This window comes from Fomitopsis serialis (assembly GCF_022376445.1).
Source record: "Fomitopsis serialis strain Sig1Antser10 chromosome Unknown B0H18scaffold_14, whole genome shotgun sequence".
Taxonomy (NCBI): Eukaryota; Fungi; Basidiomycota; class Agaricomycetes; order Polyporales; family Fomitopsidaceae; genus Fomitopsis; species Fomitopsis serialis.
The window spans coordinates 337,072-348,835 of record NW_025954974.1 but is presented as its reverse complement, the minus strand read 5'-3'; the positions used below and the strand labels follow the sequence as shown (position 1 = coordinate 348,835).

At 57.6% G+C, this 11,764-nt stretch overlaps 3 protein-coding genes across 3 annotated transcripts; 2 read left to right on the top strand and 1 right to left on the bottom strand.

The window, feature by feature from the left end:
• Positions 1-270: 270 nt before the first annotated feature.
• Positions 271-4,358, bottom strand: B0H18DRAFT_1083593 (nitrite reductase; the record flags this gene model as incomplete). The annotated part of the gene is made up of 17 exons (XM_048031681.1): positions 271-560; positions 612-693; positions 745-823; positions 876-1,210; positions 1,270-1,784; positions 1,837-1,920; positions 1,971-2,017; positions 2,066-2,139; positions 2,172-2,558; positions 2,585-2,734; positions 2,801-2,828; positions 2,960-3,021; positions 3,082-3,657; positions 3,708-3,973; positions 4,029-4,100; positions 4,165-4,239; positions 4,292-4,358. The coding sequence occupies 17 exons, from the start codon at positions 4,356-4,358 to the stop codon at positions 271-273; spliced, it is 3,189 nt and encodes a 1,062-aa protein (XP_047896565.1).
• A 1,391-nt stretch (positions 4,359-5,749) lies between these two features.
• B0H18DRAFT_1083583 (major facilitator superfamily domain-containing protein) lies at positions 5,750-7,977 on the top strand (the record flags this gene model as incomplete). The annotated part of the gene is made up of 11 exons (XM_048031678.1): positions 5,750-5,809; positions 5,859-5,884; positions 5,944-6,047; positions 6,098-6,280; positions 6,348-6,539; positions 6,706-6,895; positions 6,943-7,259; positions 7,325-7,555; positions 7,633-7,649; positions 7,705-7,818; positions 7,933-7,977. The coding sequence occupies 11 exons, from the start codon at positions 5,750-5,752 to the stop codon at positions 7,975-7,977; spliced, it is 1,479 nt and encodes a 492-aa protein (XP_047896564.1).
• A 1,516-nt stretch (positions 7,978-9,493) lies between these two features.
• B0H18DRAFT_952820 (uncharacterized protein) lies at positions 9,494-11,143 on the top strand (the record flags this gene model as incomplete). The annotated part of the gene is made up of 9 exons (XM_048042149.1): positions 9,494-9,531; positions 9,595-9,644; positions 9,707-9,797; positions 9,851-9,972; positions 10,165-10,176; positions 10,212-10,326; positions 10,388-10,496; positions 10,545-10,868; positions 10,919-11,143. The coding sequence occupies 9 exons, from the start codon at positions 9,494-9,496 to the stop codon at positions 11,141-11,143; spliced, it is 1,086 nt and encodes a 361-aa protein (XP_047896563.1).
• Between the last annotated feature and the right edge of the window lie 621 nt (positions 11,144-11,764).

Sequence of the window (11,764 nt, the reverse complement as noted above, 5' to 3'; positions counted from 1 at the left end):
AAATTGTTGTAGAGAGTAGCACATTTACAGTATCGCATGACAGAATTAGCAACGCATACCCATCCTTGGTTTGGTCTGGTGGTAGAGTTCTGTTGCTGTGAATGCAATCGCAATCATGTCGATGCCTCCGAGACGAACACGTCTTCACGCTTCGGTCCACTTGACGAACATATTTCTTGTATTCAACTGTCGATCGCGCGGATGTAGACCCTAAGGTTGGACCGCTCCAGGCGTGCTGTAACGCATCTGTTCTCTGATAGAACAAGCTATTCACCAATCCAATCTCGGATCGCCACCACACGCTGTTGACTGTCCGCCGCAACCTGTGTCAGAACCTGCTACTTCAACGCCATCTCCGAGGCCTTTGTCAATGATTTCCGCGGTTTTCCGCTTGACCATCCACTTGCTCGTCCCAATCAATTCGTCTAGTTCTTCCGCTTCCGGGAGTAGTAGCGAGATGTCGTCGTCCTCTACGCGGACATCGAAGGTCAGGATGTTGTAGTTGTCGTCGTTCAGACAATCGCCTCCTTTGAGAGTGAAGTTACGCTTGTGCATAGGACCTGCAGTTACAATCAGACGCAATCCCACAACCATCCGAGATAGATGCCTACATGAGACGTAGACCTTGCCCGAGTTTGGGTCGTCGCCAACAATGCCATGTTCCAGAACGAACGCGCGTTTGTGTGGGCACATCTTGGTGTACGGTCAGAACAAACCGACATCACTCGGGCTTGATTCACTTACTTGTTGTGTTGCAAAGTAACCTTTCCGAGGTACGTGGAAGATAGCGAGTTGGCTATCGCCGTACTTGACGGCGACAGATCTACCAGAAGAGCTGAGTAACGGGTGTGATGAAGCTTCGTGCAACAGCTCACGTTGTGCCTGCATCCGTAGGAATCAGATCCTCCAGTTGAGCCAGCTTGCGCCATCTCCACTGCTCCTTGGGAGTCCGGATACTGTCCTCCTTCAAGCGCGCTGGTGGGAATGCCTTCGCCCAGTCTGCCGGTCGTGGCTGACCGCGCTCCAGCACCTGCTCCACAGGCAAACGTCGCTCATCCGTGTTGACGAATTGTCGGAACTGCTTCTGACGTTCAGGGCTGTCTACGACCGCCTTCCACTCGTCGTAGTATGTCCCGACGAGGTCCTTCATCTCCTTCTCCAAGTCCTCGCAGATGCCGAGCTCGTCGTCCAGGATGACCCGTCTGAGTTTCTGTCGAGGGGTCAGATATGCACCACGGCCGATCGCACAACACTACAAAGCGCACACACCTCTATACCGCCTTCCATCTCCTCGAGCCAGCGGGACGTCCGCATGAGTTTGTCGGCGGTCCGGATGTAATACATGAGGAAGCGATCAAGAATCCCGAGGACCTTCGACGGGGGGACGTCACTAGCAAAGAGTGTTGCATGTCTCGGAGTGACGCCGCCGTTGCCGCACAGGAAGATGTTCCAGCCCTTGTCCGTAGCGATGAGGCCGAAGTCCTTGCCCTGCGCCTCGGCACACTCCCGGATGCAGCCGCTCACGCCGCCCTTGATCTTGTGCGGCGAGCGGATACCCTTGTACCGCTCCTCGAGCTGGACCGCCATCCCGACGGAGTCGCCGATGCCGTAGCGACACCAGTTGGTGCCGACGCACGACTTGACCGTGCGCAGTGCCTTGCCGTAGGCGTGTCCGCTCTCGAAGCCGGCGTCGATGAGCTCCTTCCAGATCGAAGGCAAGTCGGCCTTCTGTGCACCGAACAGGTCGACACGCTGTCCGCCAGTAATCTTCGAGTACAGGCCGTCTGATGGGTGTCGTCAGCAGTCGTTTGACAAGGGACCTAGTGTTTGACATACACTTCTTCGCAACTTGGCCGAGGACAATCAATTTGTCTGGCGTAATCTCGCCAGCGGCGACTCGAGGGACAACGGAGAATGTGCCTGTTCAGTGCATGAGTTGCTACGCGGACGTCTGGGTGCCAAACTCTCACCATTGCGCTGGATGTTCGCCATGAACCTATCGTTCGTGTCCTGATTTCTACACGACACGTCAGACGGTGCGACGCCGACGAGCCACACGACGTACGAGTGATGCACGGGATTCATGACGTGCTCGTTCCAGAGCGACGACAGGATACTGCCCACGGCAGGCTTGCAGATCTCGCACCCGACCGCCTCCTTGTCACGCCCACGCTCTCCACGACGTCCGTGAACGTCTTCAGCTTCTTGATCCTGACCACGTCGAACAGGTCCGCGCGGCTCATGCTGAAGTGCGGGCATATATAGTTGCTCACGCTGTTCCCCGCCCGCTTCATCTCCGCCTTGAAGATGTTCGTCAAGAACGGCATGCACCCGCCGCACCCGCTCCCCGCCTTCGTGCGCGCCTTCACGTCGCCGACGCTCTGCGCGCCGGCGCGCACGCTCCGGAGCACGTCGCCCTTGCTCACGTTGTGGCACGAGCAGATCTGCGCGTCGTCGTCGAGGTCCGCGCCCGCGTCGTCGCCCGCCCTGCCCGCGCCGAGCACGAACTGCGACGGCGGGACGTCGAGCGCCTTCTTCTTCTTCACGAGCGCGACGAGCTTGATGTAGTCGCCGTGTCCCCGACCATCATCCCGCCGAGGAGGTGCTTCCCGTCCGCGGTGAAGATGTACTTCTTGTACACGCCCGCGAACGGGTCGCGGTACGTGAGCGTCTCGGTGGGCCCGTCCTCTGGGGGTCCGTGCCCGTGGCGCTTCTTGGGCGCAGAGGCATCGGCCTTGGGCGATGAGGCCCCGTTGGAAGAAGCAGGGGCGAGGAATTCTTCTCGATGGGTAAGTCAGACATAGGGGGGAGCGCACTGTCCTGACTGACTGTAAGCGAAGGGCCCGTCGCGTCGACGGGCCCTGCCACGACCTCCCATACGGAGGGTTTGTTCGCGTCGCGTTGATTCCAAGATAGAGGCTCACTATTGGCCGGTGCGGGCTTCTTAAGCTTGACGGACACCGCACTGTCGGCAGGCTTGGGACGGCGCTTCTCCGCGAAGTAGTCCCCGAAGGAGGCAACCTATGACCATACATGTCAGACTCAGGCTTTACGACCGCCTGCACGCGGGACGGTACGCACGTCGACGCCCATGAGCTTCAGCTTCGTCGACAGGTCGGGGGTGTTCATCTTCCGCGGCCTGAACTCGCCGACGTCCGTCTGCGTCTGGGTCAGGTTGAACGCAAGGATGTCCGCCATCTCGACGCCGGGCGCGATCAGGCCGTACGTGTTGTCCCGCCAGCTCGCGCACTCGCCGATGGCGAACACGTCCGGGGCGCTCGTGCGCAGGCTGTCGTCGACGACGATCCCGTGCCTCTCCGCGCACCGGATCCCGCTCGCGTGTGCCAGGTCGTCCCGGGGCGTGATGCCGATGGCGACCACGGCGACGTCGCACGGGACGGAGCTCCCGTCCGTCAACTCGAGGCCGGTCAGAACGCCAGCGTCGTTCGTGGCGAGCCTCTGCACGGAGGCGCCGCCAAGGAAGGTGACACCCATGGCCTCGATCCGCCTTCGGACGATCTCGCCGCCGTGGTTGTCTAGCTGGCGGGAGAGCGGGTATGTCTGGCGGTGGATGATCGTCACGTCCTTGATTGTGTCGAGGTCATATACAGCTTTGGCGGCCTCGAGACCGAGCAGACCCGCGCCGAGAACTGCGGCCTGCGGCACCTGGTTAGTTGCGCTCAAGGACAGCGAGCTGTCAGGCTGACCTTGCCGCCCTTGACAGTGTCTTTCTCCGAGTACGCTAGGAGCGAGTCCATGTCGGCGATGTTCCTGTATACGAACAGGCCAGGTACGTCCCTGCTCGCATAACTCGGCAGTGTCGCCTCGGAGCCCGTGGCGATGACACAGTAGTCATACTTGACTTCACGGCCCTTGTCCGTGACTACGACGTGAGCCTCAGTGTCGATCTTGATGACTGTCTCCCCGACGTAGAAGCTGAACCTGTCCGGGTCTTGCTTCGCATACCAGTCGGCTTGAGACGGAGGATGTGGGTCAGAAGGATATTTCTGTCGTAAAGGGATACTCACGGGAGTTCAGGTAGAGTTTCTCAACGCTACGGTGCTGGAAATACTCAGTCAAAGCCACACGATTATACGCGACTAGGCAGCGGAAGATCGGGATCGGGATCAGCCCGGGACATATAGCTACTGAAACGAGACGTACGATGTGTCTCTTCGCCGCAGGTTACGATGCGGTACTTGCAGGCTGCATCGAGGTTGAGTAGCTTTTCGATGAAGGCTGTGATTGCGGGAAGTGAGATTGAATCCCACCATTACGAAGGGATACATACCGATGCCGACCATCCCCAGCCCCACCACGAAGACGGTCTTGCGCGAGCTCTCTCCTTCCGACGACATCCTGCCTCACGGAAGAATCCAGGTGCGATGGAACAGTGAGGGCTGAGGTGGGGGTTCCCTGCGCGTTACGCTTATGGCGCTGCCCTAATCTCCTGCGGGAGAATTCGGTTCCAAGGACGCGGGGTTGGCGTAACTCAACGCCAGGATGCCATCTGCAAACCTCACCTCAGCAAGTCGGTCTCCGCCGTCAGAGTCAGAGAGCCTTCTTTCCCCCATACCCACCGGTACCGGGCCCGCCCGACCGTGCATGCGCCTGATAACCGCCTGGCCCTGGCCGCTGCGGTACGAAGATTAGCATGTCGAGTATCCGCTTCGTTGTTCCTGCACCGGTGAGTAGCGATAAGAGAATTCATGCCGGATGATTGGTCGGCGAGTGGGTGGCTGAGTGCTTCAAGCTCCGCGAGTATCGCTGCGATCCAGATCGGCGATCGAGTTCGACAGCGACGACTCGGACGATGTGACGCTCCAAGTCTTCAGCTGCTCAACCAGTCGCCATCGCCCACTACGCGAGACGAGGCGAGTTCGATGCAGCAACTGCATACGCATGATATCACGTATGCACGCAGTGAGGTGGAAAGACAGGATGGATTGCACTGACGAGACGTTTCAGAGACAAAGGCCCAGCATGTAACCTGCGGCTTCGGGCTAGCGCATCGAACGGGACATGATTTCCTGATGGCAGAGAACCTGGCACGCCGACCCGAGCTGTCCCCCGACCCCAGAGTGGCTGGCCCGCGTGAACAGTACTCATCTTGCGCCGCCCTCCTCTTATCGACAAGCGGCGAAGGGACCTGCTCCAGGCTGGTTCGGACGTGCGGGGGCGGCATCCCCATGCGGAGATAAGGACGTCTTCGTTCGATACCCAGCACAGTACCCAGACGATATCCGATCAGCGACTGCTACTAGCAGGGACCGACATTCTCGGTGCGGTTCCGACGACATGGAGAAGGTCCATTGGTGGAGAGGCTTCCCGAGCACACCTTTCCTCCGGCTGATAGGCTCAAGGATTTTCGGGCGACAGTGTCGGGGCACGCGGCGCTTGTGCAGCGCGCTCAAGCGAAGCAGCCCCAGGACGCGATAACACACCCGCAACCCGGCTCACTTGCACCCGGCCTTATCTCTTACACCTCTGTGGCAGACTGCCGCGTTCCGGCTCCAGTTGACCAGGGGCGAACAGAGGACGAGTTTTCCGGATAGCACACGGCGGGGCCGCAGCCGTACGACATCAGCCAGGGAACCTGAGGCGACCGAGATTACAACGCTGACACGAACTCGGTGAGTTGACAGCCCCATCACACCGGAAACTTTTCCGAACGACCCTTGTCCTCCCCTCACCAGGTCTCTGGAGAAAGTGTGGGCGCACAGCACTCGAGGGAAACCATCAACCTACTATGTCACGACCCACATCGGCTTCCCCGCCAACCTTCTGGCAGTTAATCACGGAGGCGCGTGTTAACCCTTGAATGGCAAGTGCACGACGCTTCCGATCCTGTCGTGAAGACGCAGTATTCGCGGAATTTCCACTTGTGAGCGGTTACAATCTGGCAAACCACCAGTCTGTTTCTGACTTGTGTTCACCTCTCAGATCATGGCTCGGCTTTTGGACTGCTTCCTGTCGTGGTTCGCCTTCTCGCCTCTCGTCCCGAGCGGTCAAGTCCGACTTGAAGCTGTCTACCGCCAAGTTGGTACGTGCCCTAGACATACCCTAACACAGCGACCACGAGACTCATGAACCACAGGTAACTCGAACATCGTCTCATTATGCTCGACGCTCCTTGTGCGCCTGATCGTGGGACCGCTCGTTGACCGGTATGGCCCTCGCAAGGTCATGGCTGGCCTCCTCGTCCTAGGTGCGATCCCCTCGGGGCTCGCGGGCACGATCTCGAACGCCTCGGGTCTGTATGTCGTCCGCTTCTTCATAGGTGTGTCCCTGGCCCCCGCGTTCTCTTTGTCCAGCCGAATGGAGCCCTCACTCAACTTGTTGCAAAGGTATCCTCGGCGGGACGTTCGTTCCGTGTCAAGCCTGGACGTCTGCGTTCTTCGACAAGCGTGTCGTTGGCCGCGCAAATGCCATTGCGGGCGGGTGGGGCAACAGCGGCGGCGGGTTCACGTTCATCATCATGCTCGCCGTCTACGACCGGCTCATCCGCGACGGTCTGGCGAAGCATGTCGCCTGGCGAGGTAAGTCAACTCTCTCGGGCGTCTGTTCGACGTCCGCGTTCCTTCGCCCGCGCCTGTACTGCCTTTCATGACACAGCAGATGTGTCAAGGAAGAGGCGACAGACGGACGAAGGAAAGCTGGGATCTATTCACTTCTTTTGGTACACGTGCTGATAGACTTCGGTAGCATCTTTCGCAATCGTGCCCGTGCCCGTTCTCCTGACCGTCGCGGCGCTCACACTCATTTTCGGCACGGACCATCCTAATGGCAAGTGGGAAGACCGCTTCGCCCGCCCTTCACCCTCCTTCCAGGAGGACGCCAACGTCATCGAAGACTCCTCAAGCGCCGGAAACGCCTCGTCGAACCTCAAGGACGTGTCGACCCTGCAGGACGCGGAGAAAGCGGACAAGCGGACGGACAAAGAGAAGCAGGCGAGCGCGGACGTCGACGTCTCCCCGTCTCCCCTGCGAACCCGGACGCGGCAGGCGTCGTGACGAGCAGCGTGGACGTCGCGGTGAACCAGCCGGTGACGATGGCGGTCGTGAAGGAGACGACGCTCAGCCCGCTGACGTGGCTCCCGAGCTTCGCGTACCTGACGACGTTCGGGTTCGAGCTCGCGGTGGACGCGAACCTCTCGAACGTGCTGTTCAGCATGTACCAGAGCAAGACGTTCGGGCAGACCAAGGCCGGGTACATCGCCGCGATATACGGCCTGCTGAACGTATTCTCGCGCGCGTTCGGTGAGTGCACGGGCTGGGTTGCGGGGGTTACTTCCGTGCTGACCGTGCGGATGTGTTCCCGCTAGGTGGCTACTTCGGTGACATGATCTACCGTAGGTACGGTGTCCCGGGCAAGAAGTACCTCACGCTCGCCCTCGGTGTCGTCCAAGGCATCATGTCCATCGCTCTCGGCGTCTACATCGACAGCAGGTCGGACCCGTCCCTCGCAGTGGTCATCGTCATCTTCGTCATCCTCGCCTTGTTCAACGAGGCAGGAAACGGCGCCAACTTCTCGCTCGTCCCCCATTGCAATCCGAGTAAGTGACTGGTGGAGTGTCTGCTGTAGTCTCGGTGTCTGACGAACGCTTCTCTCCTTCTCTGTTTCTGATATTAGATTCGAATGGATTGATGGTATGCACTCCGTTCCCTCGCTGATATATGGTGGATTCTCTTAACGACTGCACAGACGGGTATCGTCGGCGCCCTGGGCAACCTCGGCGGCGTGTTCTTTGCCCTCATCTTCCGGATGCAGCCCAAGCCGTACGGGAAGGCATTCTGGATCTCTGGCGTCGTTGCAATCGTGAGTGTGCCCTCCACATGTCCGAGCTGCCTCGTCGCGCATCAGCATGGCGTGCGCTTGAGCAGCGTGACTGGTTGACGTCTGTATATGCTCATGACGTTTTCCCTCGCACAGGTTGTCAACTTTCTCCTCATACCGATCCGAGTACCTCGGACGTAGTCGGACACTGTCGCCAAGCCAAAACATAGATAAGCTCACCTGTGCGATTGATAGAGGGCGTTCTCGGGGGGTGGAGGCAATGGGGCTAGTGTGGCGGGACACGGCGGCGCGACGCAGTGTGGGGCACGAATTCTCAGTTCGCAATGAAGGGAGAATCCTGGATAATCTGGCCTATGTGTAACCGAGACTCAAAGCCTGCTGGGTCTCGCTGGGTGGACCCGGGAACGATCGCTATCGAGGCGGTTCTTGGAGGGCCATTGGACATCGTGCCTAACGCCGTGCCCCTGTCGATAGCACGGCTATCTCGCGAGCGGAGACCCTTATCGTACCAATAAATTTCGGCGTTCAACTTTCAAACGACACGGATCCGATGACGCCCTTCAGACGCCCCCGAAGAAGGCGGTCAGTGAGAAATACAGTACCTGCGATCACAGGTTGGCCGCGAGAGCTTGAGATGCACCTGCGACCATGCCCACGCCGAGCACCAGTAGCAGCAACAGCGAGGACGGACGCCTCTCCCCTTCGTCCGCTTCCGGACCCTCTAGCTCAGCTTCGTCGCGGTCATCTTCTCCGCCTTCGGATAACGAGCTGAAGAGCAGCTATCCCTCGAGCTTCCCAACGATCCCTGAAGATGAGACACCTCTATTACCGCACATGCAGTGAGTATGTATTTTTCCTCTTCGTAGGACGATGATTACCGAGTCGCTGCGTACCCTGACAGGACGCTCAAACACCTGACCGCTGGGTGCATCGCAATCCAGAGCTCATACGCCTGACGGGGAAACATCCTTTCAACGCCGAGGCCCCCCTCATAACTCTCTTCCGAACCGTACGTTCCGTTTTATATTTAACGTGGTCCGTCCAAAATAGGCAACCTGGTGTGATGGCGGAGCGCCCGCCAGCCACAGCGAGACACCTGCTTACATCATCTCTCCTCTCATTGGCTAGGTTCTTACTTACCGGTTTTCTAGGGCTTCCTTACGCCTGCACACCTGCACTTCGTCCGCAACCACGGTGCAGTGCCCCAGGTATCAACACAGGAATCAAGGGCGTGGCGCATACGTATTCACGGTCTTGTTGAACGCGAAGTCGATTTCTCCATCGCGGACCTTAGGGAGAGATTCGAAGTGGTGACTCTGCCCGTCACACTGGTCTGGCTGGCAACAGGCGGAAGGAGCAAAATGTACTACGGAAAAGTCTAGGATTTGATGGGGCAGCGCAGGGCTGTCCACTGCGCTATGGACAGGCGTTTACCTCGCAGACATCCTTGCTTATGTCAAACCTCTTCGGTCGGCTGGCGCAAAGCACGTCGTCTTCGAGGGAGGAGACTCTCTTCCTAACGGGCCATACGGCACTTCGCAACGATTACGTGGGCATCTAATCGGGAGAAGGGCTACCTGGTAGGTGTGTGGCGTCCCCAGCAAGGTTCCGAGCCACCAACTGATGTCCTTTGTAATATGTAGCATGGGCCATGAATGGCCGACCACTGGAGCCTGACCATGGGTTCCCGGTACGAATGATCATCCCGGACAAATTGGTGGGAGATCCGTCAAGGTGTGTACGGATATGCTATCAATCTTCCTTGCACATCCTCATGCTCGCTTTCTAGTGGCTCAGACGCATCGAAGTATCAGCTGTTGAGAGTCAACATCACCTGCATTTCTTTGGTGAGCGCAATGTCATATAATGGTTTAAAAAATGGATAATAATTGGTGCGACGCACACCCAGACAACAAAGTCCTGCCTACGCAACTCACTCCAGAACAAGCACGTTCTGCAGAGGAGAAGAAGTGGTGGTACGACCCCAAGTATATCATCACGTAGGCTTCCCCTTTTATTCTCTCGTTCATATGACTCATTCAACCTTCTCCAGCGAACTCAACGTAAACAGCGCCATCGCAAGGCCCGCGCATGAAGAGATCCTCATGCTCGACCCCTCCGCTGAGGCTACTCAGTCTTCGATTTACGAGCTGAAAGGATATGCCTACTCTGGTGGTGGGCGAAGAATAAGCCGCGTGGAGATATCGATGGATGACGGCCACACTGGCGACTAGCGAACGTTGACTATCCCGAGGACTTATATCGAGCTGTGGCATACTCCGATCCCAGTTTTGGCAGGTTCGACTTGGATGAGCGTGATACGTGCTTGTGAGCATTTGATCCATCAGCGATTAAGGGGGTTTACAGGCACTGAGATGTGTGCGTGCAGCTGCTGGTGTTTCTGGTCCTTCGAGGTTACCAACTCGAACTGGCGGGGGCCAACGTCATCTCCGTGCGCGGAATGGACGAGTCCATGAATATGCAGCCGAGAGACATGTATCCGAACGCAACGTCTATGATGAACAACTGGTGCGTACGCAGTTCGGTGAGCAGGAAACGACGATTGACCCTGCGGGCGGATGATATTCAGGTGGCATCGCGTTGCAATCTTGAAGCAATGTTCTGTTGAAGGGGTGATTACCGAGCTCAGGTTTGTGCACCCTGCGCCTGTTGGCAAGTACTCCGCAGGTTGGATGGAGGTATGTTCACGTGTCCAGGAAGGTAGTGTCATTCTGACAATTGTCCAGCTCATGACAAAATCAGGAGCGAATATTCTCCGCCCTGATTTCTCGGCATCCGCCCTCGCTACTCTTCAAGACAATGCTGTTTCTCAAACTCAAACACCCTCTGTCCCTAAAGGAGGCAACGGGAGACTAGTGACGCTCCGTGAACTGAGGACACAACCAAAAGACAAGCCCTGGTTTGTTGTTGACGGCGAAGTCTACGACGGGACTGGATATCTACATGACCATCCGGGCGGAGAGGACAGCATTCTTCTCGCAGCTGGAGAAGACGCAAGCGAGGACTTCAGAGCCATTCACTCTGCGGATGCGTGGGCGAAGCTCCGGCAGGTAAGCATCACTTCTGGAAGTGACATGCACGTTCAATCAATGTTCCCCAGTTCCACGTCGGGACTCTTATCAAAACTGGTACCCCCAATGATGCAGAAACCGAGGCGTCAGAAGACGAGACATCAGGCCGTTTCCTCTCCCGCGTGTCTGGCGCCAAGTCACTCTTGTCAACGTTGAAGTCATTAACCACGACACTCGCCTGTACCGCTTCGCGCTACCAGATCCAGATCAGCCTCTCGGATTGCCGACTGGCCAGCACGTCTTCGTCCGGCTGAAGCGTAAGGATTCGGGTGAGTGGTACAGCGTGCATATACACCGGTCTCGGACAAAGACGCAAAGGGCTTCATCGACTTCTTGATCAAGTCAGCGTCTACTCCTAACTCATATTGATTCTGTATAGCTCACGGATCTGTCCCAGGCTCTATCTTCCCAACGACAAATGGCCATCAGGTGGAAAGATGACGGTTGGGTTTCACCAGCTTCAGCTCGGGGATACATTCGACATCAAAGGTCCCCTTGGGTCGTTCGTGCTGTTGGGGCATAAATCGATCAGCTTCAGAGGAGTTGAGAGAGAAGTCACGGACTTCGGGCTTGTTTGCGGCGGCTCTGGTCAGTGTCCATGGTCTTTGTTTCAAACCGAGCCGTGTTGACTCACTTCCATGTAATGTCAGGCATCACTCCTATCCTGCAGGTGCTTCGAGGAGTGCTGCACGACCCTGCGCTCGAGCACACTCGTATCTGGCTCATCAACGCCAACAAAACAGAAGAGGACATCTTATGCAGAGAGGAGCTCGACGGGCTCCACGCGACGCATGGCGAGAATCGCTTCCATCTGCACTACACACTCAGCGTCACACCGAATGGCTGGCCGTACAGCACAGGTCGAATCACAGATG